The sequence below is a fragment of the Vicia villosa genome, unplaced genomic scaffold, assembly GCF_029867415.1.
Source record: "Vicia villosa cultivar HV-30 ecotype Madison, WI unplaced genomic scaffold, Vvil1.0 ctg.000713F_1_1_2_unsc, whole genome shotgun sequence".
In the NCBI taxonomy this organism is placed as follows: Eukaryota; Viridiplantae; Streptophyta; class Magnoliopsida; order Fabales; family Fabaceae; genus Vicia; species Vicia villosa.
The window spans coordinates 22209-50001 of NW_026705319.1; the positions used below are offsets into that span (position 1 = coordinate 22209).

Genomic DNA, 27793 nt, shown 5'->3' on the forward strand with positions numbered 1-27793 from the left:
AATATACGCATCGACCAGATGCACCAAGAAGAAATTTCACCAGAATCAACATGCCAATCTCTCAGGCATTGCAGCACTTGCTAAAAGCAGATTTGATCACATTAAAAGGTCCTCCAAAGAATGTTGTAGCGGGGAAAATCTGAGATCAGAGCCATACTATTGACTCGACTCAATATTTCAGTGAAAGTCGCCACCGCGCTTTATTGTTTCCAAAGGAAATGGGAAAAGAACGAAAAAAAACCCAAAGTTTGTTTTTAAAACAAAAAGAGATCTTAGGAACGGGTGTTGATTATACAAGGGGAAGGTTTTAAGCACCCCTCATATCTGTGGTACTCCACAGGAACCTTTTTGAAAATCTGTGTTTATAAAAAGATGTTGTGTGCGAAAAGAAAAGGGTTTGTTTGATTTTTAAAATAAGCTCGGCAAGACATTAAGTCTTGTGCCTACATACCTCCTCGGTGCAATGGAGAAGTCAGAGCTAATGTAGTTCCGCTTTTAAAAAGGGAAAAAAACGTTTTAAAAGGAATAAGCACATTTACCATCGTCGGGGCGAATACTCAGCCATTGATTTTAAACATGAGAACGAACGAATTCTTTGCGTCACTAATGAGAGAAGGGCGCCAACTCGGATAAAAATCGACAAGTATGCCACTAGCTCTCTCACGTGGAAAAGATTTCGTCGTGTCAATCAATATTAAAATCGTGGGGCATCGCAACTAATGACAATGATTAATTGTGCTTACTTTTTGAAAGAAAATGCCAACAGAGGCTAAATATAGTTTTTAAAGAAGATTTTAAAAAGGATTTCAAACATAAGAAGTTTTTTTAGAAAAAGAGAGGAGACTTTGAAAATTTAAGAAGTGGGAGGAGATGAAGAGGCTATCCTAGTGCGAGAAAATAAAAGTTTAGGGAAAAACGATCTGACCAAAATAAGAAGTCGACACTTGACACATTGAGTCAAGGAAGAATTCCCATCCTTTGGACTACCCACACAAAACCAAAATTACCACTTAGGGACCAAAATGAACTTGCAAATCTTCGAAGAATCACATAAGTTTCTGACAGAAATCGGACAGAGTGACGGTTGCAAATGGGCGAAATCCTTATCTTAGTGCTTTGGAATTAACCTTCAAAGACTTTTCGAGGAGATACCTACACACATCACAACAGCAATCCAACCAGACAAAATAACAAGCAAGATAACAGTCAAATAATGATACACAGTCCATTGGTCCTTAAGTGTTTTTTAGGTTTCATGTTGATTATTAGTGTTTTAGCATAAAAGTAAAGTATGGTCCAAGTGGACAAAAGAAAAATAGCGGAAGCATAAACATACGTCCAAATGGACAAAATAAAAATAGCAGAAAGTAAATATGATGATATGATAAATATAAGAGCGGTAAATATAAAGGACAATATAATTAAATGCGGAAATTAAAATTAGTCGTTAGTTGTTATGTTATCAAAGTTAGTAAATAAAGATTAATAATGGAGGAAGGATGAATTCGGATTTAAATCAACCACATACAACTTCCTTTTCATTTTTAATCTTTTATCGATTCGGGACAAAGAAAAAAAAGAAGGATAGATGAAGAAGAAAGAACAAAAATAAAATAAGAAACTAATATATAAAAAGAAAACACAAGGTAAAAAAAACAAACAAAAAAAAAAATAATAAGACATATAATGATAATGGAGGAAGGATGAATTCGGACTCAAGTCAACCACATACGACTTCCTTTTCATTTTTGCTCTTTGATCGATTCGGGACAAAGAAAGAAAATGAAAGATAGATGAAGAAAAAGAGCAAAAATAATATAATAAGCTAATAATAAAAACAAGGTATAAAATAGTGAGACATATTTTTTGTGAATTTTTCATAATTTTTAGACTAAAAACAGAATTAATATAAAATTTCTAAAGTTAGAAACTAATTAAAATGAAAATAGCAATATAAAATAAAGCAGAATAAATTCCAGCCATCTGATCTAGTCAACTTCAACACAGCATTGACATCGGAAGGTCCAGATCAAAGTACATAATTAGTACAGTAGGCAAAAAAATAGAGAATCACAATTCTGATCATCTTCTCAGATGAGGACAAGTGGCTCCGATGGCCACTTGTCACCCACTGGCTGTACCGCGCGGATCACTAGGTAGGGAGAAAGAGAAGTCAGCATTTTAACATGAAATTATATCTTTCATAGTACCAAAAACGGTACTATCTCATTTTGAAAAGGAAAAAAAAAGAATTAAAAAACTTATTAACTTTACATTTGAAAAGTAACCATTAATGCTTCTCTCTTATCATTTTCAATACTGACAGATTCCAAGAATAGAAAAAAAGCAGAGAAATGATGATCATTGAAAGGATATTATCTAAAGTAATGACTCCTTCCTCACTTTATTATTTTACTTGTACCAATACTTTCTTTCTTCTCTTCATAAAAATGCACTTAAATAAAAACAAAAGATCAAAGCATATAAAACAAGAGCAGGCGGTGGAGACAGAAAGAAAAATGGGCGGAGAAGATAAAGCCAGACGGTGGTGCGTATGGAGGTTCGCGGTGGCGCACGGCGGCCTGAGGTGGTCCGGCACGGCGGCCACCGCAAAACTTTTCCAGAATTAAAAACTTTTTACATGATTCTACTCGGTTTCCTCTCCTCTTTCCAAATGTCAAATTAGTTTTATCAGAAAATAAATTCACAAGCACAGATCTAAAGAGAAAGTGCTTATGATTTTTGTTCTAAACACAAGTAAATATCACAGGGAATAGCAATCAATGGATGGAATCGTTATCAGAGGGTAACTCTCAACCTTTTGAGGCAAAGAAGTCAAAGAACGGTGGCGATTTGGAACTCCGGTGCGGTGGTTGCGATTTCCGGCGGTGGTCCGGTGAGAATAGGGGGCGGATTCCGGCGAGGGAGTTCAGGTGAGTTTAATTTCTGATTTTTGTTCTGAGTAAGTCTGAATTTGTCAGTCTGAAAAGTCCATTTGTGTCAGTTGATTCAATGTTTATATAGAGCTCAGAGTCAGGGTTTTTCTGATGAACAAAATGGGCTCAAATTGTTGTGAGTTTGTGTTGGAAATGTTTTTTTGATGAAGTGTAATTCTTGCTATCAAGCCCAATCCGAAAATTCACTAATTTTGGTTCAAATACTATCTTATTTTTGCAGTGTTCTTGAGACTCAACTTGGGCCTGAAAGGTTCTGAATTTTTGCTTGTTGGTGTGAATGAATGTTACTACAGCCACCCGAAAATCCTTTATTCCAGTCCAATCTCTCACTTTTTTTTATTGTAATTTTGTGATATCAAATCAAATTAAACTTGGGCCTGACTTTGTGGATTTGTTGTTTGAATTGAGAATCAATGAAGTGTGGATGGTGTGAATTATTTTGAAATGTATAACTTTGGTTGAATTTTCTTTGCCGAGTGAAACCGTGTGAGCTTGTGCATGGAAACCGTGAACTTGACTGGGAGTCCCCACATGGGCTTGTAATTCACCTATTTCATGAAGGTTAGAACAAAACATGTAATAATACAAGTGATAATGATAGTAATGAAGATGATTAGTAAAAAAAAACTATTAAAAGAAAACATTTTTATATTACAAAATGATTTTTATATTAATAGTAATTCAACTTTTAAATAAATTTTAAATTGAATTATTATTAAAATAGAAACCAAAACTAAAATTGAACGACTATAAACTTGATATAAAAAAAAATGGAACTTTAAACCTTGAATTGAAATTGGACTTGAAATATTAACTTTTACGTCAAGTACTTCGCATCTCCTTGCAAACTTCGCCGTTTTGATTTAGTCCCTGCATTACACAATTAAAGAGAGAAAGACATTTTTTTTTTGTTGCAATTTTGATTAATGGTTAGTGAAAATATAAAGACTATAAATAAATAAAAAACGAGAAAAGAGGTGCCTGATAATTCCCCTGAAGGTGAACTAGAAAAGAAATAGGCACCAGAGAACCTCATAAATGATTTTGATGTGATTTAAACAAAGTCTGAGACGCGGGATCTTAGGGTCAAAAATTGGGGTATGACAGATGCCCCTATTTAAGTTTCTTCTATCCGGAGATATGAAGATTGAAATCTTCGTCTCGACGTGATTGAAGAGACTTAAATACAGAATACACAATTTTTGGCCCTAAGATGCAATGCAATGCTTATGATTATGAATGTAATGCACATGACTTCCATGAGAGGGAAACAAGACACCACTGGGGAAAGAAAACAAATTCCGCTGGGGGAACGAGACTTTGCTGGGAAAAGAAATTTCACTGGGGAAAATATTTCACACCAGAAGGTTAAAGCATCATCTTCCACTAGAGATGAAAGAATACACCAACTTTTACTGAAGGTGAACTACCGACTTTTACTGAAGGTAGGAAAAGAATTTCAACATCGGCTTTTACTGAAGATGTGGATACAAAAGAAATGCACCAATTTTACTGAAGGTGGACTACCAGCTTTTACTGAAGGTAGGAAAAGAAGACACCAACTTTTACTGAAGGTGGACTACCGGCTTTTACTGAAGGTAGGAAAAGAATCTCAGCATCGACTTTTACTGAAGATGTAGATACAAAAGGCTTCTCTAAACACCAGCTTTTACTGAAGGTGCAGGAATAGCATCATCTGAATACCGACTTTTACTGAAGGTACAGGAAATTTCATCTGAACATCAACTTTTTACTGGAAGATGCAGGGACAAAAGACACCAACTTTTACTGAAGGTGAGCTACCGACTTTTACTGAAGGTAGAAAAAGGATACACCGACTTTTACTGAAGGTGAACTACCAGCTTTTACTGAAGGTAGAAAAGAATCTCAACATCGACTTTTACTGAAGATGTGAATACAAAAGAACGCACCGACTTTTACTGAAGGTGGACTACCAGCTTTTACTGAAGGTAGAAAGGAAAAAAAAAAAAAACAAAGGTATATCAATAAAACTTTGCTTTTTTCAAAGATCAAGGGTGCAAACACAAGTGCACGATCTCAATAAAAGATAACCAGCGACCAAAATTCAATCCATGACCAAATGGAAAGAAAATTGTCAAACAAGACTGGATCAAGTGAGGGTATAACCCACTGGATTTTTCTGTCCATAAGCTTGTTGAACAGAATAACAGAAACAGATATCATCCACATAGAAACAAATTCAGTGGGGAATTAAAAGGAAGTACACGCTTTTCTGCCTAGAGATACCCTAAATGAAAGAGGACTCTGACGAAAGTAAACTTTTCATGATGGCAAAATGAATGTATGACTGTTTTTGATGCATGCTAATGATGTATATGCTGCCAAAACCAACACAAGAGTCGACTCAGCATTTAAAAAATTCAACAGTAGTATAGTCAAGCATGTCTCAAGCGGAACACCCGGGATATCATCCATGAATATGAGCAAAGAGTAACTACAAAATCTCTTGAGGGCTTGGAAAGAGTTCTACCCAACACTTGGGTCAAAGCCAGATGGTAGTTGGGTCCTATAACACATTCAAACCATGCCAGAGACACACCAATCAGGAATGCATTCTCTTAATCATGAAGGCATCACCATTTCCATCCTTTTTGCTATACTCATGAATCAAAATAAAACCTTTTTTATGCTTTTCAAAAGAATTTGTTGAAAATTTAAATTTCTCTTTGTTTCAAAAATTACTATCAACAATAAATGCCATTTAAAGCGTAGAAAGAAATAAGATTGCAAAATAATTGGACAAAGGCTCAAACTTTATTAATAGAATGGTAGTCTGCAAATGGCAAGACTCCATGGATGATTACAAATTTGGAAAGTGATAATTTTTGTGGAAAGATACATTGAAATGTAAGGACCCTATCCTCTCTCTCAACTTAGAATATCTGAGCTAAGGCTTCCGTCAAAATGTGTTGAACTTCTCATGACAAATAGATGATTGCTGATGATCAAGTCTTGTCTGATGTAGTTACTTGCCATAAATCCCTAACTTTTGCCTGGACCGCCCTTTCGGGTTTTCAGTCCACCGGGTAATTTATTCTGTTTATGTCTCTAATTTTTGCCTGGACCGCCCTTTCGGGTTTTCAATCCACCGAGACGCTCTTTTTTGCCTAAGCCGCCCTTTCGGGTTTTCAACTTAGCGAGCTGTTCTTTTATTATTTTTAGGCGAAGTATTTCTTGACTACATCAGCATTCACGGGACGTGGGAGCTCCTCTCCATCCATAGTTGCAAGAATTAATGCACCGCCAGAGAAGGCTTTCTTAACAACATATGGTCCTTCAAAATTTGGAGTCCACTTGCCCCTTGAATCAGAGGTGAAAGACAAGATCCTTTTGAGCACGAGGTCGCCTTCTCTGAATACACGAGGTCGAACCTTCTTATCAAACGCTTTCTTCATCCTTTTCTGGTATAATTGACCATGGCATAAAGCCGTCATTCTCTTTTCTTCTATCAAATTCAATTGATCAAATCTGCTCTGACACCATTCAGCCTCAGATAACTGGGTTTCCATTAAAACCCTCAATGATGGAATCTCAACCTCAACGGGGAGCACTGCTTCCATACCATAAACCAAAGAAAAGGGGGTTGCCCCTGTTGAAGTACGAACGGATGTACGATACCCATGCAAAGCAAAGGGGAGCATCTCATGCCAGTCCTTGTAAGTAACAACCATCTTCTGAACAATCTTCTTAATATTTTTATTCGCTGCTTCAACAGCTCCATTCATCTTTGGCCTATAAGGTGAAGAGTTGTGATGTTCAATCTTGAAACTTTCACACAGTTCTCTCATCATATTGTTATTCAGATTTGAACCATTATCGGTAATGATCTTGCTAGGCACACCATATCTGCAGATGATGTTGTTCTTGATGAATCTGACCACAACTTGCCTAGTCACATTAGCATAGGAAGCAGCTTCTACCCACTTGGTGAAGTAATCAATAGCTACCAGAATGAATCGATGTCCATTCGACGCCTTGGGTTCAATCATTCCAATCATATCAATGCCCCACATAGAGAAAGGCCATGGAGAGGAAATAACATTGAGAAGTGTTGGAGGCACATGAATCTTGTCAGCATACACTTGACACTTGTGACACTTCTTTACAAACTTATAGCAATCAGATTCCATTGTCAGCCAATAGTAACCTGCTCTAAGCATCTTCTTAGCCATTGAATGTCCATTGGCATGAGTACCGAAAGAACCTTCATGAATTTCATGCATCAACATGTCTGCTTCGTGTCTATCCACGCATCTGAGCAAGACCATGTCATAATTCCTTTTATACAAAACATCTGCATTAATGAAGAAACCACCAGCTAATCTCCTCAAAGTCTTCTTATCCTTGTTTGATGCCCCAAGTGGGTACTCTTGGGTCTGAAGAAAATTCTTAATATCATAATACCAAGGCTTTTCATCCGCTACCTCTCCAACTACAAATACATGAGCAGGTCTATCAAGACGCCTGATGGTGATTCGTGGTACCTCATTATGGGAATTCACTTTATACATGGAGGACAACGTGGCCAAAGCATCAGCCATCTGGTTCTCATCTCGAGGGATGTGGTGGAATTCGACTTTGTTAAAAAATGTCAATAGCCTTCTGGCATAATCTTTGTAAGAGATCAAGCCAGGATGACGCGTTTCCCATTCTCCTTTAATCTGATTAATCACAAGTGCAGAATCTCCATAAACATCAAGAATCTTGATTCTAAGATTGATGGCTTCTTCAAGTCCCATGATGCAAGCTTCATATTCAGCAATATTATTTGTACAATCAAAACATATCCTTGCAGTGAAAGGAACATGTGAACCTTGCGGAGTGATAATAACAGCACCAACACCATGACCATGAACATTTGAAGCTCCATCAAAGACTAAACCCCATCGTGATCCAGGCTCTGGTCCTTCTTCTGGCAACGGCTCATCCCAATCTTGGGCTCTCAAATACATTATATCTTCATCCGGGAAGTCCATTCTGATAGATTGACGATCATTAATTGGTTGGTGAGCGAGGTACTCTGCCAACACACTTCCTTTGATAGCCTTTTGAGCTCGGTATTCAATATCATATTCAGATAACAACATTTGCCATCGAGCAATCCTTCCAGTTAATGCAGGCTTTTCAAATATGTATTTGATTGGATCCATTTTGGAAATCAACAAGGTGGTGTGAACCAACATATACTGTCTTAGTCGGCGAGCAGCCCACACCAAAGCACAGCAAGTTTTCTCAAGCAGCGAGTATCTTGTTTCGCACTCGGTAAACTTTTTGCTAAGGTAGTATATTGCATACTCTTTTCGACCAGACTCGTCATACTGGCCCAACACACATCCCATTGAATTCTCAAGCACTGTGAGATACATTATTAAAGGTCTTCCTTCGACGGGAGGAAGCAAAATAGGAGGTTTAAGCAGATATTCTTTGATACTGTCAAAAGCTTTCTGACAATCTTCGTTCCACACACATCCCTGATTTTTCTTTAACAACCTGAAAATTGGCTCACAGGTGGCGGTCATATTAGAGATGAACCTAGAGATATAATTCAAACGCCCAAGGAAACCTCTCACTTGTTTCTCAGTTCTTGGTGCTGGCATTTCTTGAATAGCTTTGACTTTATCAGGATCTACTTCGATTCCTTTCTGACTGACAATGAAACCCAACAACTTTCCGGAACGGACACCAAAAATGCACTTGTTTGGATTCAAGCGGAGACGATACTTCCTCAAACGCTGAAACAACTTCAATAGATCCTCCATGTGCCCCTCCTCTGATTGAGACTTAGCAATCATGTCATCCACATATACCTCGATTTCTTTGTGCATCATATCATGGAAAAGGGTTGTCATGGCCCTTTGGTAAGTTGCGCCAGCATTCTTCAACCCAAAAGGCATTACTCGGTAACAGAATGTTCCCCATGGTGTAATGAATGTTGTTTTTTCCATGTCTTCGGGTGCCATCTTAATCTGATTATATCCCGAAAAACCATCCATGAAGGAGAAAACCTCAAATCTTGCCGTGCTATCTACCAACATATCAATGTGGGGCAGCGGAAAATCATCTTTCGGACTAGCTTTATTCAAATCTCTATAATCAACACACATGCGAACTTTCCCATCTTTCTTCGGAACTGGCACAATATTGGCAATCCACTGAGGGTATATCGATGTAACAAGGAAACCTGCATTCATCTGCTTCAATACTTCCTCTTTAATTTTCTCGGCCATATCGGGATGACTTCTTCTCAACTTTTGTTTGACAGGAGGGCACTCAGGCTTCAACGGCAAACGATGCTCCACAATATCTGTGTCCAACCCAGGCATATCTTGGTAGGACCAAGCAAAAATATCGACATACTCTTTCAGAAGCTTTACCATCCTCTTCTTAACATCATCACCAAGCAGTGCCCCAATCTTGATTTCTTTCTTATCCTCTTGAGAACCCAAATTGATCACTTCCAATGGCTCTTTATACGGCTGAATGGTACCTTCCTCGTGCTCAAGCAATCGGGAAATCTCGTCAGGAATACATTCTTCACTTTCTTCTTCCGCCTCATACACAGGATATTCAAAGTTGGGAGAGGGTGCAGGGTCATTACTTTCAACGGTTTTATTGATTAATCTGCACATGGGATTATTTTTTTTTTAGGAAAAGAAAAAGAAAGCTATATGCACACAAACAGATATGCAGATTATAACAAATATATATTTTTAAGGTTTTTTGTGTTACCACTTTCCAGAAAAAAGCAAAAAGATAAAAAGCACATATATGCGGAAACAAAATGACTTTTTATTGATGATTTTAATGTTTGAAACAAACAGGAAAGGCCCCAACAACATCACTTTCACCTTGGGCAGAGTGAAAGGATTCTTTTTTTTGAAAAACATAAAAACAAATTACTTTGAAACATGAGTACATTCAGGGACATCCACAGTAATCCAATTCTTGATCATCTTTCCATGGGTCACAAAGTTTGGCATCTCTGGCTCTGGCTCATCTCCAATAATGGCATCTACCTCTGGAGGAGTTGGATGCAGGAACCCAGCGCTACGGAATATCTCTTGATAAGGGCGAAAAGCAGATTCTGACTTCACAATCGACTTGCCTGAGAGAGAAAGTCCCAAGCCAGCTCGGTTCTTATTCTCTGGAAGACTCACCATTTGTCCCCATACACCTGAGGGTCCTTTCTGCACAACTTGCTGAGCATCTTTGAAAGACGCGATAGAAGCCTTATTCTTCTTGGATTCATTATCAACAGACAGAGCTTGGAACGCAGTCCCAATGGTAGCTTCATCGGCTTCTATAGCACGAAACGAAGAGAGGTGACTAATCAACAAAGCTCGCTCTCCATTCACGACAACCAACTTTCCGTTCCTCACAAATTTTAACTTCTGGTGGAGAGTAGAAGTAACTGCCCCAGCTTCGTGGATCCACGGGCGTCCCAACAAACAACTATATGCTGGAAAGATGTCCATTACCTGAAAAGTGATCTGAAAAACAAAGGGACCAACCCAAATAGGCAAATCAACCTCCCCAATTACTGACTTCTTTGACCCATCGAAAGCTTTCACCAACACATTACTATATCTCATTGGTGTGCCTCCATAAGATAGCTTAGCAAGAGTTGACTTTGGCATAACATTCAGGGACGAACCAGTATCAATCAATACATTCGACATCGAATCCTCTTTACAACTAACAGAGATGTGTAAAGCCAAATTATGGTTTCTCCCTTCCTCAGGCAAATCTTCATCACTAAAGCTCAAGTTGTTACACGCAGTAATATTACCCACAACCCCATTAAACTGATCCAAGGTCACATCATGGTCCACAAAAGCTTGATCGAGTATCTTCATTAGAGAATCTCTATGGGCAGGAGAACTTGTCAACAATTCCATTATGGAAATCTTGTATGGAGTACGGTGCAACTGATCCACAACCTTGTAATCACTCATCTTAATAAGCTTCAAAATCTCATCCATCTCTTTTCCTGATGAAGACCCCTCATTCACTCTTTTTTCATCACCAATAGTCACGGGTACTTGAACGGGCTTCTTTCGGGCATCCACAACTGTTTGGGGTTGAGTGAAAACTCGTCCACTTCTAGTCATTCCACTGACATCTGCTATATTCTCAACAGAAGATAGGGGCTTAATCACTACTTCTTTTCCACCCTCAAGCATAGTAGCATTGTATCGGTATGGCACGGCTCTGTCAGAACTATAAGGTACAGCTCCAGGCAAACATATCACAAGTGGCTCTACAGCAGCCTTTCCATAATAACCAACCTCTACACATTCTGGAATTTCAAAGTACGGCTCAATCACATTGACATCCCCTTCATCTCTGTCTCTAAGAATCTCAATGAGCCCTTGATCCATCATCTCTTGTAAGTCTCTTCTCACAATGTAACATCCTCGAGAGTTGACAGAACAAATTCTACACGCAGCATGATTATGCTCATAATGACTATATTCACACAAAGTGGCGTGCATCTCTACCAACGATCCTCTTATGTGTTCCACACGATAAATCTTATATTTTCCAGGACATCCATACACCATATTCACAGCAGGTGCTTCATGAGAAGGTAGGGGATTATTTTTCACATTAGGACCAACATCACGAAACGACAGCATACCAGAACGAACCAATCTTTGCACTTCAGCTTTTAGAGGCCAACAATCCTCTAAACTATGCCCAGGAGCATTCTGATGAAAAGCACAAGTAGCATCGGCTTTGTACCACCAAGGGAGCTTTTCTGGAACAGGAGGTGGTGACCTTGTCTGAACCAAATTCTTATGAATCAGAGCAGGGTACAATTCTGTGTAAGTCATAGGGATAGGATCATAACTAACTCGAGGATATGAATTTCGTCTTGCTGGCTGTTGATTAACAGGAGCCACAGGAGTTGAATTCACAAAGGGAGTTACTGACGCCACTTGTTGGGGTTGATAACGAGCTCCTCTTCCAGATCGACTATTCCTTCCATGAGAAACAGCATTAGCATCAGATTCCTTCTTCTTTTGAAAAGATGAACCATACCTTCTTGCATTGCCAGATGAACTTTCACCCTGAACCAAACGCCCTTCTCTCACAGCTTCTTCAAGTCTGACACCCATACCCACCATTTCAGTGAAATCTACAGGAGCACTCGCAATCATCCTTTCATAATAAAACGGGCCAAGAGTCTTCAAGAAAATCTTAGTCATCTCCTTCTCTTCCATTGGAGGGATCACTTGGGCGGCCACTTCACGCCATCTCTGAGCATATTCCTTAAACGACTCTTTTTCTTTCTGCATCATAGCTCTCAGTTGATCTCGATCAGGAGCCATGTCCACATTATACTTGTATTGCTTAACAAACGCTTCAGCTAGGTCATTGAAAGTGCGGATATGGGTGCTATCAAGGCCCATATACCACTTGGAAGCAGCTCCAGTCAAACTATCTTGGAAATAATGGATCAACAGACGTTGATCATCAGTGTGAGTGGACATCTTTCTTACGTACATCACCAGATGTGCCTGAGGACAGGAGTTTCCCTTATACTTCTCAAATTCAGGTAATTTGAACTTAGCAGGTACTTTCACATTAGGAACAAGACAAAGATCATGCACATTCTTTCCAAACAACTCTTTCCCACGAAGGGCTTTCATCTCTTTCTGCAATTCTTCAAACTGATCTTGGAATCCATCCATTCTATCATAGATGCCAACACTCTCACTTGGTGCATCGTTATGGTAAATGGGTTCGGGAACAAAAGGACCAGTGTGCACAACAGGACGTGTATGGACCATGATAGGAGTCATGGGACGAGTCATTTCAGGAGCAGACAAATAGCCTTCAGGCATGCCCCAAGGATACCCTTTGGGCATGAGTTGTTGAGTAGCAGCAGCAGTCGGATTCACAGGAATTGTCGTAGAAACCATCTCAGAAATCATCGTAGCCTGACCTTGCGGTTGACCTTGAGCTTGAGCATTGAAAGGAGGAGGAACCTGATTCTGATTCTGGTTTTGAGCAGCCATCAAAGTCTCAACGAGAGCGGTGAGACGTTCCACTCCTGACCTCAAAGTAACAACTTCTTCACGTAGCTCTCTGTTCTCTTGCTCAAGTCCTTCCATCTTCTTTTTGCAGTTAGCTCGGGTGTTATACCGGTGAGACAGCTTGATTCTGTAGGAAGAACACTGAATAAGACCTCTTGGAATACTCTCGAAAGCAAGAGCAAAAATGCATCATGATGCATGAAATGCAATTCAAATGGTTTATATTTTTATTAATTTCCAAGGAACTTTAAGATATTAATTGTAAACATCACAAAGATACAATATTCAAAATATAACTGAAAATACTCTCTTTTTATTAATCACAAAAAGGATTACAAAAGTTCGAAGTACAAAGCTTCAAAGAATCCTAAACACTAAAAGAGAGATAACAGAGAAAGCTAAAAACTATGGGTCCAAAGGCGCCACTCCTGATGAAGAACCAACTCCCCTCTGCAACTTCCTACGAAGCTTCTCTAACTCATCTTCATAAAAAGCCTTCATGTGAGTCTTCTCGACCATTATCTTGTCAACAACTGCCTTCCATGAAACCGAACCTTCTTGACCAACAGGAACTATCGGAACACTAGTAGCAAGTAAATCCCTTTGTTGTCTCTTTCTCTTCTCACCATGTTGTTGAAGTAGCACTTTCTGACGACGAATCTGATCATCCTTTTCCATCAACCAACCATCTTGAAGATAAAGCATATCATCCTTCTCTTTCAACTGTTTCTTCAACTCTTCCTTCTCAATCTCTGAAGCATGAAACTTTTTCTCCCAAGTATCCCTTTCCAACTTCATCCTAGCCATGAGCTCTCGGTACTCCTCCCTATTCTCGATGGGAATAGTGGAAGAAGATGGTGGAGCAACAGGTAAAGAGGGCTCCTCGAGTAAATAAGGCATCTGAAGAGCATGAGCTCTAGCTTGAACCCAATCAGTGTATTCCTTGAGAGTAATGCTTTGTTTCTTTCCCAAATCTCTCTTCCTATCAATATGGTGCCAAGCACGCACAAACCGATTCCTCATATCCGTATCTCCATTATGATAAAAAATTCCTGACACACGAATACCAGCAGGTCGCTCCTTCATGGGTTAGCCAAATTGACGCCTTGCAAGAATAGGGTTGTAGGTGATTCCTCCTTGTATGCCAAGAAGAGGTACATTGGAGAACTCCCCACAACTATCAATAATCTCACCAGTGTCATAAGCAGGATTGTACCAATTAATGTTACCATTAGTGAGAGGCATAATCTTTTGAGACCATCGAAGACCATCAGGATTGTTCAAGAAACTCCTAGTTTGAGGTAAGTGCGAAATAAACCACTTATAGAGCAAAGGAGTGCAACAGTTGATAAGTCCACCTTTCTTATCAACCCTATGGTGAATGGAATGATAAGTATCCCCAAGCAAAGTAGGCACAGGATTTCCAATCATGAATATCCGAATAACATTAACATCGACAAAGTTGTCAATATTAGGAAAGAGTATCAAACCATAGATAAGCAAAGCCAATAAAATCTCAAAAGCGATCATACTTCCCTTACTAGCCAACATAGAAGCCTTCCCAATCAAAAACTTAGAAGTCAACCCCCAAATTCCTCCCTTCTTGGTTATGTTTGCTTTTACATCTGATATTTTCAAGCGAAGAACTTCCGCTATCTCATCCACCTCAAGATCCTTCTCTAGACCACTAAATGGTATATCATTCGTAACCGGCAAACCAATCCAATACGAATACTCCTCCAAAGTGGGCATAAGCTGATAATCAGGAAATGTGAAACAATGATACATCGGGTCATAAAACTGCACAAGAGTCTCAAGAATCCCTTTCTCCACTTTGGTATTCAACATAGATATCAATTTTCCGTATCGGTTTCTGAAATTGTCAAGATTAGGAACCAAAGACACTAACTCTTTCAACTCTTTCAACTCTTTCTCACCAAGATTCCTGAAAGTGTACTTCTTAATACTCCTCTTTTGATCCATGGTACCTGTGATGTTTACAAAGAAAGAGTCTTAAGTTCCTTGAAAACCATTTGTAAAGAATGTCTTTCATGAATGCATGAATGTATGGTTTATGCATCAATCACAAACAAGAGCACACAAGATCACACAATTAAGGTTCAAAGGTCCGACGTCACAAGCATGGAGTCATAGGTTAAGAACCACCCACAAAGGTATGTACTAGGGAATTTTGTACCTGCCGATCGGGTTCTACAAAGGTTCCCAGAGTTTTCAATCTTCTATCGGATACTACCGGCACGCACAATTGCTCATGGGCGCCAATAATATGCCTAAAAGACCTCGTCTGAGCGTAGCATCGCATGACAACAAGCTCAAATTGGTACTTGACCTTGTTTCTGCGCTACATCCTAAAAAGGCTTAGATGGGTTAAAAAGGTTCTAGGCCATTCAGCTTCTACGGACACTCACTATTGAAAGTAATAGCGTTCCTACGATAGCTCGTAACAACATCTACTACCTTCCATGAGGCCTCCACTGATTGGGGTTCCACCATATGATGCTCATGTTAAGGATCGCTCCTGACATGCAACTATTGGTCATACCACCTCCTATCTCAAGTAACTCACAAAAGTCCGGGTTAGGACTTTGTCTCATCACAGAGGAACCACCGAGCACCAAAAAGAAAAAAAAAAACAAACAAAGCACACAGCAATAATATATACAAACAAAAACACACAGATAAACAAAAATAGGCTTAACACACTTAAAATTGGTTCCCCAGTGGAGTCGCCATTTTTCTGTAGCGGGGAAAATCTGAGATCAGAGCCATACTATTGACTCGACTCAATATTTCAGTGAAAGTCGCCACCGCGCTTTATTGTTTCCAAAGGAAATGGGAAAAGAACGAAAAAAAACCCAAAGTTTGTTTTTAAAACAAAAAGAGATCTTAGGAACGGGTGTTGATTATACAAGGGGAAGGTTTTAAGCACCCCTCATATCTGTGGTACTCCACAGGAACCTTTTTGAAAATCTGTGTTTATAAAAAGATGTTGTGTGCGAAAAGAAAAGGGTTTGTTTGATTTTTAAAATAAGCTCGGCAAGACATTAAGTCTTGTGCCTACATACCTCCTCGGTGCAATGGAGAAGTCAGAGCTAATGTAGTTCCGCTTTTAAAAAGGGAAAAAAACGTTTTAAAAGGAATAAGCACATTTACCATCGTCGGGGCGAATACTCAGCCATTGATTTTAAACATGAGAACGAACGAATTCTTTGCGTCACTAATGAGAGAAGGGCGCCAACTCGGATAAAAATCGACAAGTATGCCACTAGCTCTCTCACGTGGAAAAGATTTCGTCGTGTCAATCAATATTAAAATCGTGGGGCATCGCAACTAATGACAATGATTAATTGTGCTTACTTTTTGAAAGAAAATGCCAACAGAGGCTAAATATAGTTTTTAAAGAAGATTTTAAAAAGGATTTCAAACATAAGAAGTTTTTTTAGAAAAAGAGAGGAGACTTTGAAAATTTAAGAAGTGGGAGGAGATGAAGAGGCTATCCTAGTGCGAGAAAATAAAAGTTTAGGGAAAAACGATCTGACCAAAATAAGAAGTCGACACTTGACACATTGAGTCAAGGAAGAATTCCCATCCTTTGGACTACCCACACAAAACCAAAATTACCACTTAGGGACCAAAATGAACTTGCAAATCTTCGAAGAATCACATAAGTTTCTGACAGAAATCGGACAGAGTGACGGTTGCAAATGGGCGAAATCCTTATCTTAGTGCTTTGGAATTAACCTTCAAAGACTTTTCGAGGAGATACCTACACACATCACAACAGCAATCCAACCAGACAAAATAACAAGCAAGATAACAGTCAAATAATGATACACAGTCCATTGGTCCTTAAGTGTTTTTTAGGTTTCATGTTGATTATTAGTGTTTTAGCATAAAAGTAAAGTATGGTCCAAGTGGACAAAAGAAAAATAGCGGAAGCATAAACATACGTCCAAATGGACAAAATAAAAATAGCAGAAAGTAAATATGATGATATGATAAATATAAGAGCGGTAAATATAAAGGACAATATAATTAAATGCGGAAATTAAAATTAGTCGTTAGTTGTTATGTTATCAAAGTTAGTAAATAAAGATTAATAATGGAGGAAGGATGAATTCGGATTTAAATCAACCACATACAACTTCCTTTTCATTTTTAATCTTTTATCGATTCGGGACAAAGAAAAAAAAGAAGGATAGATGAAGAAGAAAGAACAAAAATAAAATAAGAAACTAATATATAAAAAGAAAACACAAGGTAAAAAAAACAAACAAAAAAAAAAAATAATAAGACATATAATGATAATGGAGGAAGGATGAATTCGGACTCAAGTCAACCACATACGACTTCCTTTTCATTTTTGCTCTTTGATCGATTCGGGACAAAGAAAGAAAATGAAAGATAGATGAAGAAAAAGAGCAAAAATAATATAATAAGCTAATAATAAAAACAAGGTATAAAATAGTGAGACATATTTTTTGTGAATTTTTCATAATTTTTAGACTAAAAACAGAATTAATATAAAATTTCTAAAGTTAGAAACTAATTAAAATGAAAATAGCAATATAAAATAAAGCAGAATAAATTCCAGCCATCTGATCTAGTCAACTTCAACACAGCATTGACATCGGAAGGTCCAGATCAAAGTACATAATTAGTACAGTAGGCAAAAAAATAGAGAATCACAATTCTGATCATCTTCTCAGATGAGGACAAGTGGCTCCGATGGCCACTTGTCACCCACTGGCTGTACCGCGCGGATCACTAGGTAGGGAGAAAGAGAAGTCAGCATTTTAACATGAAATTATATCTTTCATAGTACCAAAAACGGTACTATCTCATTTTGAAAAGGAAAAAAAAAGAATTAAAAAACTTATTAACTTTACATTTGAAAAGTAACCATTAATGCTTCTCTCTTATCATTTTCAATACTGACAGATTCCAAGAATAGAAAAAAAGCAGAGAAATGATGATCATTGAAAGGATATTATCTAAAGTAATGACTCCTTCCTCACTTTATTATTTTACTTGTACCAATACTTTCTTTCTTCTCTTCATAAAAATGCACTTAAATAAAAACAAAAGATCAAAGCATATAAAACAAGAGCAGGCGGTGGAGACAGAAAGAAAAATGGGCGGAGAAGATAAAGCCAGACGGTGGTGCGTATGGAGGTTCGCGGTGGCGCACGGCGGCCTGAGGTGGTCCGGCACGGCGGCCACCGCAAAACTTTTCCAGAATTAAAAACTTTTTACATGATTCTACTCGGTTTCCTCTCCTCTTTCCAAATGTCAAATTAGTTTTATCAGAAAATAAATTCACAAGCACAGATCTAAAGAGAAAGTGCTTATGATTTTTGTTCTAAACACAAGTAAATATCACAGGGAATAGCAATCAATGGATGGAATCGTTATCAGAGGGTAACTCTCAACCTTTTGAGGCAAAGAAGTCAAAGAACGGTGGCGATTTGGAACTCCGGTGCGGTGGTTGCGATTTCCGGCGGTGGTCCGGTGAGAATAGGGGGCGGATTCCGGCGAGGGAGTTCAGGTGAGTTTAATTTCTGATTTTTGTTCTGAGTAAGTCTGAATTTGTCAGTCTGAAAAGTCCATTTGTGTCAGTTGATTCAATGTTTATATAGAGCTCAGAGTCAGGGTTTTTCTGATGAACAAAATGGGCTCAAATTGTTGTGAGTTTGTGTTGGAAATGTTTTTTTGATGAAGTGTAATTCTTGCTATCAAGCCCAATCCGAAAATTCACTAATTTTGGTTCAAATACTATCTTATTTTTGCAGTGTTCTTGAGACTCAACTTGGGCCTGAAAGGTTCTGAATTTTTGCTTGTTGGTGTGAATGAATGTTACTACAGCCACCCGAAAATCCTTTATTCCAGTCCAATCTCTCACTTTTTTTTATTGTAATTTTGTGATATCAAATCAAATTAAACTTGGGCCTGACTTTGTGGATTTGTTGTTTGAATTGAGAATCAATGAAGTGTGGATGGTGTGAATTATTTTGAAATGTATAACTTTGGTTGAATTTTCTTTGCCGAGTGAAACCGTGTGAGCTTGTGCATGGAAACCGTGAACTTGACTGGGAGTCCCCACATGGGCTTGTAATTCACCTATTTCATGAAGGTTAGAACAAAACATGTAATAATACAAGTGATAATGATAGTAATGAAGATGATTAGTAAAAAAAAACTATTAAAAGAAAACATTTTTATATTACAAAATGATTTTTATATTAATAGTAATTCAACTTTTAAATAAATTTTAAATTGAATTATTATTAAAATAGAAACCAAAACTAAAATTGAACGACTATAAACTTGATATAAAAAAAAATGGAACTTTAAACCTTGAATTGAAATTGGACTTGAAATATTAACTTTTACGTCAAGTACTTCGCATCTCCTTGCAAACTTCGCCGTTTTGATTTAGTCCCTGCATTACACAATTAAAGAGAGAAAGACATTTTTTTTTTGTTGCAATTTTGATTAATGGTTAGTGAAAATATAAAGACTATAAATAAATAAAAAACGAGAAAAGAGGTGCCTGATAATTCCCCTGAAGGTGAACTAGAAAAGAAATAGGCACCAGAGAACCTCATAAATGATTTTGATGTGATTTAAACAAAGTCTGAGACGCGGGATCTTAGGGTCAAAAATTGGGGTATGACAAATGTCAACACTTCCTCTCCGAATTATCGCCCTGATGCAACATGTGCCTATCACTCAAACTGTCCAGGACATGACGCAGATCACTGCTGGGCCTTGAAAAATAAAATACAAGATATGATAGATGCTGGGGAAATTGAGTTCGATCCTCCAGAAACTCCAAATGTCATCACTGCACCTATGCCAAAGCATGACAAAATTGTTAACGCTATCCTGGACACTGTTTACATCTATGATGTGAACAAATTATCAACTCCACTCTGCGAAGTCAAAGGAAAGCTAATCCAAGCTGGTTACTTTCCAGGGTGTGACCCCGACTGCTTTTATTGCTCATACCTGCCCAATGGTTGTGAAAATCTGAGGATGGGAATTCAAAAGTGGATGGATCGCCGTATCATTATGTTTGAGAGGCTCCCTTCTATGGACGTGCTGTGCGAAGTCTTTGCAAACGGGATGAGAATAGAGGATGCCTCAGTGATCTCCAGCTTACCATTCAAAATCTCTGCCAAGGCTCCATTCAAAATTTCTGCTACACTCAAAGTGGCATCAGTAGTCATTGCTAGTCCAACTCCATTTCCATACTCCTCAGACAAAGCTGTCCCATGGGGATACGACACTAATGTTTATGTCCATGGAGTTAAGCAGGGTACCTCGACTGAAGAGGCCGCAAAGTTAACTACTCCAACTGTGGGTAATATTGTGGGTACCAGCAAGATCACGAGAAGTGGAAGAATCTTTTCACCAGAAATTTCTCCAAATGTTGCTGCTGGTCCAGTCCAGGTCCCAGTTCCTAATCAAGATAACAACGCTCGAGGCAAAGAGCCACAAGTTGAACAAGTTCAAACCCCGGTGGAAATCACTGCTGAGGATCCCTCAAAGCAAGAAATGGAGGAAATATTGAAAATCATCTGCAAGAGTGATTACAATATTGTTGAGCAACTGGGGCACACTACTTCAAAAATCTCAATGCTATCTCTGCTAAAATATTCAGAAGCTCATGCCAAAGCTCTGATGAAGTTCCTCAAAGCTGCGCATGTGCCTCAAGAGATCTCAGTCGACCAATTTGAGAATTGTGTTGCCAATCTAACGGTGAACAATGGTCTCGGTTTCTCTGATGTGGATCTAACCCCTGCTGGAAAAAATCACAACAAAGCCCTACATATCTCCATTGAATGTAATGGCACCACTCTATCTCATGTGCTAGTAGATAACGGTTCTTCTTTGAACGTGTTACCGAAAACAGTACTAGAAAAGCTTGACTTCGAAGGAATTGTGTTACAACCAAGTGATGTTGTGGTAAGAGCCTTCGACGGGTCAACCAGAACGGTATACGGAAAAGTGAATCTCCCAATCAGAGTGGGTTCTCAAATCTTCGATTCTATCTTTTACGTAATGGAAATTCACCCAGCCTACTCCTGTTTACTTGGACGCCCTTGGATACATGGGGCAAACGCTGTAACTTCTACCCTACATCAAAAGTTAAAATATCCAGTAAAAGGAAAGATTGTCACAGTCTATGGCGAAGAGGAATATGTGGTTAGTCACCTAAGCAATTCCAAATATGTTGAGTTGGAGGACGAATTCATCGAAACTCCATGCCAATCATTTGAGGTGGTCTCCCCAGATGTCTCTACCACCAAGCATATTCCTGCTACTCCAACTACAACTATGGCTTCTCTCAAAGATGCCAAAGCCATGATTGAACAGGGTGATTGCACAGTATGGGGACAGCTTCCCGATATACCCTACAAGTCTGACAAGCTAGGCCTGGGCTATGATAGTGAAGATCAAAAGAATGATCAAGGTCCTCGTTCTGGAGGATTAATGTCACACTTCGTCAGCCAAGAAGTAAACGCTATTGAAGATGAAGGAGTGTTCTTGAACCATATCATTCAACCATATCCAGATGAGATTCCACCCATTTCCATGGGAATGTGGGATGCTGTGGGAGAACCAAGTGACGGGTATAATTATCAGTATACCGCACCTCAGAATTCTTATATTGCTATGGAAGACATTACCCCGACTGGATGGGGTGATCAAATTGAAAATGACAAAAGTTTCACAAGTCCCGTCACTGAGCAATATCAAAATCCACCCAAAGAAGTATGGGATACGCTAGGAGAACCCAGCGGCAAATATGACTATATGGTGAAATATTCCGCTCCTCCGAGCTCACAAATTGCTATGGAGGACATTGTCCCAACTGGATGGGATGAACATTACGATGACAATTTCACTTTTGAAGAAGCCAGGGGAATACCAAATAACGAAGGTTGCTTTCTGTCAGAATACACTCCTCATCAGGATGCACAAGTCTCTATTCAAAACATCATCCCGACTGCATGGGACGGCCTTATCGAGCATCTCGCTCAGCCAACAGAGATATCTCATCCTGGGCTCTCGTATCCAGCAGAGTATATCCCTTATCCCGAAGGATCACCGGCTCATTTTCCCACTAATGAAATCAATGCTGTGGAAGATGAAGAAGACAACTGCAACTGGAACAGCTGGATACTCCCTGCTCACAACAGTGGATTGAACAACTGGAAAGCTGAGGATGTGATCTCCTTTGACCAGGAGTAAATGCCATTTCCTGTTTTCTTTGTGTATATTGTGCAAAGATAAAAATGGTTCCTGAACAATCGAACCATGAGCCTGAAAGCCGTGTGCCTTGCCCAAATCACACTGGCCCTTCTATAAGGACTTATCATATCATGATCATGTGCATTCAATAAAATCATGGGACGCTTGCATATTTAAATTTTGTGATCCTTTTTCTTTCTTTCTCCGCTTTCAAATAGCTATGTTTTTTCTTCACACACACTCACATAACTAACATGCAGATTCACATACACTCTGGATCCAGTCAACAACGATTCTGCTATTGCCCGTCATGACTTTGAAAGTCCGATCTACCAAACTGAGGACGAAAGTGAGGAAGATTGTGAAGTGCCAAGAGAAATTGCAAGGCTGCTAGAACAAGAAGACAAGGCCATACAGCCTCACGAGGAGCCAATTGAGGTCATCAACTTGGGCAACAACGAAGAAAAGAAAGAAGTCAAAATAGGGGCTGATTTAGAACACAGCATCAAGCAAAGACTGATTCAAATGCTGCGAGACTACGTCGAGATATTCGCCTGGTCCTATGAAGATATGCCAGGCCTTGACACGGACATTGTAGTTCATCGCCTGCCAATCAAAGAAGGTAGCACTCCAGTCAAACAGAAACTACGAAGGAGTAGGCCTGATATGTCAAAAAGATCAAAGACGAGGTTGAAAAACAGTTCAATGCCGGATTCCTAAAAGTTGTAAGTTATCCTCCTTGGATAGCTAACATCGTGCCTGTACCTAAAAAAGACGGGAAAGTCAGAATGTGCGTGGACTACAGAGATCTGAACCGGGCAAGCCCCAAAGATGATTTCCCTTTACCACACATCGATATACTGGTTGACAATACCGCACAATGCAAGGTATTCTCCTTTATGGACGGATTCTCAGGGTACAATCAAATCAAGATGGCACCCGAAGACATGGAAAAAAAAACCTTCACAACACCCTGGGGAACCTTTTGTTACAAAGTAATGCCCTTTGGTCTGAAAAACGCAGGAGCAACCTATCAACGTGCAATGGTAGCACTATTTCATGATATGATTCATCAAGAAATAGAGGTGTATGTCGATGACATGATTGCAAAATCCAACACCGAAGAAGAACATCTGGGTCATTTACACAAGTTGTTTGACAGACTCAAGAAATACAAGTTGCGACTGAACCCAAATAAGTGTACCTTTGGAGTAAGATCCGACAAACTCTTAGGTTTCATCGTCAGCAGCAAAGGTATTGAGGTTGATCCCGCCAAGGTTAAAGCCATTCAAGAAATGCCTATACCTCGTACCGAGAAACAAGTCAGAGGATTCTTGGGACGTCTAAATTACATCGCCTGATTTATTGCCCACATGACTACTACTTGTGTGCCGATCTTCAAACTGTTGAAGAAAGATCAAGTGGAAAGGTGGAATGACAAATGCCAGTTAGCCTTTGACAAAATCAAAGAATATCTCCAAAAACCTCCAATCTTGTTGCCACCTGTGGAAGGCAGACCTCTGATAATGTACCTAACTGTGTTAGAAGACTCAATGGGATGTGTACTAGGGCAACATGACGAGTCCGGCCGAAAGGAGCACGCAATCTACTATCTTAGCAAAAAGTTTACCGATTGTAAAACAAGATACTCACTACTCGAAAAAACTTGTTGTGCCTTAGCTTGGGCGGCTCGCCGACTAAGACAGTACATGCTAAATCACACCACTTTCCTAATCTCCAAGATGGATCCCATCAAATACGTGTTCGAAAAACCTGCTCTCTCTGGAAGAATAGCGAGATGGCAAATGATCTTGACAGAATATGACATTCAATACACTTCACAAAAAGCAATCAAAGGAAGTGTGGTAGCTGATCATCTGGCTCATCAAGCAGTGGATGATTATCAAGCATTGAACTTTGACTTCCCAGACGAAGACATTATGCTAGTCAATGACTACAAACAACCAGGACCAGAAGAAGAACCCGAGCCAGGATCCCGGTGGACTATGTTTTTTGACGGAGCTTCTAATGCACTTGGCAATGGCATCGGAGCTGTGATCATTTTCCCCGCAGGAGGTCATACACCATTCACTGCCAGATTATGCTTCAATTGCACTAACAATATAGCCAAATACGAAGCATGTATTCTGGGTCTTAAAGCTGCAATCGATCTAAGAATCAAATTCCTGGAAGTCTACGGAGACTCAGCCTTGGTAATCTACCAAGTCAAAGGGGAATGGGACACGAAGCACCCGAATCTAATTCCTTACAAAGAATATGTGCTGAGTTTGATTCCTTACTTCGAAGAAATCACTTTCGAACACATCCCACGCGAGGAAAATCAACTAGCTGATGCTTTAGCTACCATGTCATCTATGTTCAAAGTTAGGTGGGACAACGAGGCGCCTATGATCACCATTTACAGGCAAGATGAACCATCATATTGCAATGAGATCAATACCAAGGGAACAGAAGAAAAACCATGGTTCCATGAAGTAAAAAGATATCTCGAAGCTCAGGAGTACCCTGAAGGGGCATCCATTAACGACAGAAAGTTTCTAAGGAGATTTGCTGCCAAATTCTTTCTAAGCAATGGAACCTTATACAAACGCAACCATGACTCGACTTTACTTCGCTGTGTAAACAAGAAGGAAGCAGAACAGATCATGGAAGAAATACACAATGGTGCCTTCGGTACTCATTCCAGTGGACATACAATGGCTAAAAAGATCCTGAGAGCAGGTTATTACTGGTCTACCATGGAAACAAACTGCCATCATCACTCCCGAACATGTCACAAATGCCAGATATACGCTGACAAAGTACATGTACCTCCAGTTCCATTAAGCGTCCTGACGGCTCCTTGGCCTTTTGCAATGTGGGGTATTGATATGATTGGAGAAATCAAACCTACTGCCTCCAACGGACATCGCTTTATCCTGGTCGCTATTGACTACTTCACAAAGTGGGTAGAAGCAGCTTCATTTGCTTCTGTCACCAAAAATGTGGTGGCCCGGTTCATCAAATACAATCTCATTTGTCGGTACGGCATCCCTGAACGGATTATCACGGACAATGGCACAAATCTAAACAACAGAATGATTACTGAACTTTGCACACAGTTCAAGATCAAACATCATAATTCTTCTCCATATCGACCAAAGATGAACGGCGCGGTGGAAGCTGCCAACAAGAACATCAAGAAAATCATACAAAAAATGACAGTAACCTACAAAGACTGGCATGAGATGTTACCTTTTGCTCTTCATGGTTATCGCACATCTGCGCGTACTTCAACAGGGGCAACTCCATTTTCCTTAGTCTATGGTATGGAGGCAGTTCTTCCAATTGAAATCCAGATTCCTTCCCTAAGGATTATGAAAGAAGCCAATCTAGACGATCGGATTCAAACACGGTTGGACCAGATAAACTTGATTGATGAGAAAAGGCTCGCAGCTATTTGTCATGGTCAGCTATACCAAAAGCGTATGATCAAAGCCTTCAACAAAAAAGTCAAAAGTCAAGCATACCAAACTGGTGGCTTGGTTGTCAAACGCATCATCTTACCACAAGGTGATCCCAGAGGCAAATGGACTCCCACCTACGAGGGACCATTCATAATCAAGAAAATATTCTCCGGCGGCGCCATGTTGCTTACCACCATGGATGGTGAGGATTTCCCACACCCTGTGAATGCTGACATAGTCAAAAAATACTTCGCTTAAAAAGAAAAAAAAAACAGCTCGCTAAGTTGAAAACCTGAAAGGGCAACTTAGGCAAAAAATGAGCGTCTCGGTGGATTGAAAACCCGAAAGGGCGGTCCAGGCAAAAATTAGAGACTAAACAAATACTATCCCGGTAGGCTGAAAACCTAAAGCGGCAGCCTAGGTAAAAGTTAGGGAATGAAGCATACAACTATGTTCCGTTCAGCTGCCTACTCACCATCAAGATTCAACACCTCAAAGACACCGATCAGTCCAATCACTTTCTTCCAACAAGTGAGGGATGAGATGCTCGAAGACAGATTGGCAATAGCAGAGTTGAAACTTGACTGGATTGTTTTCACATAGCTATTTATCTTTATAAATATTTTCCAAAACTTTCTGACAATTTCCTACTTCTAGGATTGTTGTCTCCCTGTGCTAATCAGCCTATCATGGCTCTTTTTCAAAAATCAATGCAGCTTAGGCTAAAAAAAAAATCACTATTTTCACTTTTTCTGTTTTAAATACGTAAACGTCCCAATGATAATTCTGAATGAACATGTGCATTTGAATATGATTGATGTTTACCAGGAAAAACAGGAATAGCATTCAGGTAATGTCCCAATTATCTGGACATCATCCCATCAGAAGAAAATCCCCAAGAGAAGCGCATTTCTCAGCAAATTCCTCAAAAGAGATTTTCTCTTCAAAAGAAGTCTTATCCCCCAGCAGGGTTGTTCCAGATTACTATCTTCAGAAGGTGTGATCCCCACATCCGGACTTGGTCAGATAGTGCATCGGAGGATTATGCATCTTCCTCATTCCCATTTGAAAGGGCATCAAAACTTCCAGCTACCTTTCATTCCCAAGTGATAGTCAAAGATCCTTCAACAGAGTACCATGGTTCTCAAAGAATTTCCCCAGCCGAGGATACTCAAACAAGACAAAAGATCATCAACAATCACAATATAGTCATATCCAGATGACTGACGGAAATTTATTTTCCCAAATAAAAGCTTGACATCACATTCATACATCACACATTCATATTCACATTCATACATCATGCATCATGCGCGTATTCATACGCATATTCATACACAACATAACATGCATATTTCTCCTTTAACTCGAGAATATCTCACATTACATGCATCATAAACATTGCATATCACTAACTTGATTTTTCAGGTAGACGGATATCTTCAACAAAGATATTCTCAATCACATGCAGTGTTCACCTGAATTCCATGAACAGTTCTCTCAGATATAATCAAGCCGAAGATTCATTCTGATCACTTATCAACTCAAAAACAAGCATCACAGATCTAAAGTTGATACCTCAGACGGTTCAAGAACGATCTAACATTGCAGATCTAAGTTGATACCTCAGACGGTTCCAGAACGATCTAACATTGCAGATCTAAAGTTGATACCTCAGACGGTTCCAAAACGATCTAACATCGCAGATCTAAAGTTGATACCTCAGACGGTTCCAAAACGATCTAACATCGCAGATCTAAAGTTGATACCTCAGACGGTTCCAGAACGATCTAACATTGCAGATCTAAAGTTGATACCTCAGACGGTTCCAAAACGATCTAACATCGCAGATCTAAAGTTGATACCTCAGACGGTTCCAGAACGATCTAACATCGCAGATCTAAAGTTGATACCTCAGACGGTTCCAGAACGATCTAACATTGCAGATCTAAAGTTGATACCTCAGACGGTTCCAGAACGATCTAACATTGAAGATCTAAAG

General features: G+C 39.3%; 3 protein-coding genes across 5 annotated transcripts; 2 read left to right on the plus strand and 1 right to left on the minus strand.

Moving 5' to 3' along the window:
• Positions 1–2226: 2226 nt before the first annotated feature.
• LOC131630635 (uncharacterized) lies at positions 2227–3561 on the plus strand. Of its 2 annotated transcripts, none has more exons than XM_058901397.1 (3): positions 2227–2384; positions 2771–2933; positions 3178–3561. In XM_058901397.1, exons 1-3 carry the CDS (start codon positions 2355–2357, stop codon positions 3300–3302), a joined length of 318 nt encoding a protein of 105 aa, XP_058757380.1. In that variant the 5' UTR covers positions 2227–2354; the 3' UTR covers positions 3303–3561. The 2 variants fall into 2 exon arrangements, with proteins under 2 accessions (XP_058757380.1, XP_058757381.1); XM_058901398.1 differs by lacking the exon at positions 2227–2384 and adding an exon at positions 2391–2654.
• Positions 3562–9885: 6324 nt separating this feature from the next.
• On the minus strand, positions 9886–18858 carry LOC131630634 (uncharacterized). Its single transcript, XM_058901396.1, has 2 exons — positions 18497–18858; positions 9886–13169 (listed from the first exon to the last, which is right to left on the minus strand). Exon 2 carries the CDS (start codon positions 13118–13120, stop codon positions 9896–9898), a length of 3225 nt encoding a protein of 1074 aa, XP_058757379.1. The 5' UTR covers positions 13121–13169; positions 18497–18858; the 3' UTR covers positions 9886–9895.
• Positions 17906–19072, plus strand: LOC131630636 (uncharacterized). 2 transcript variants are annotated; one of them, XM_058901399.1, is made up of 3 exons: positions 17906–18062; positions 18449–18611; positions 18856–19072. In XM_058901399.1, exons 1-3 carry the CDS (start codon positions 18033–18035, stop codon positions 18978–18980), a joined length of 318 nt encoding a protein of 105 aa, XP_058757382.1. In that variant the 5' UTR covers positions 17906–18032; the 3' UTR covers positions 18981–19072. The 2 variants fall into 2 exon arrangements, with proteins under 2 accessions (XP_058757382.1, XP_058757383.1); XM_058901400.1 differs by lacking the exon at positions 17906–18062 and adding an exon at positions 18069–18332.
• The last annotated feature ends 8721 nt before the right edge of the window (positions 19073–27793 follow it).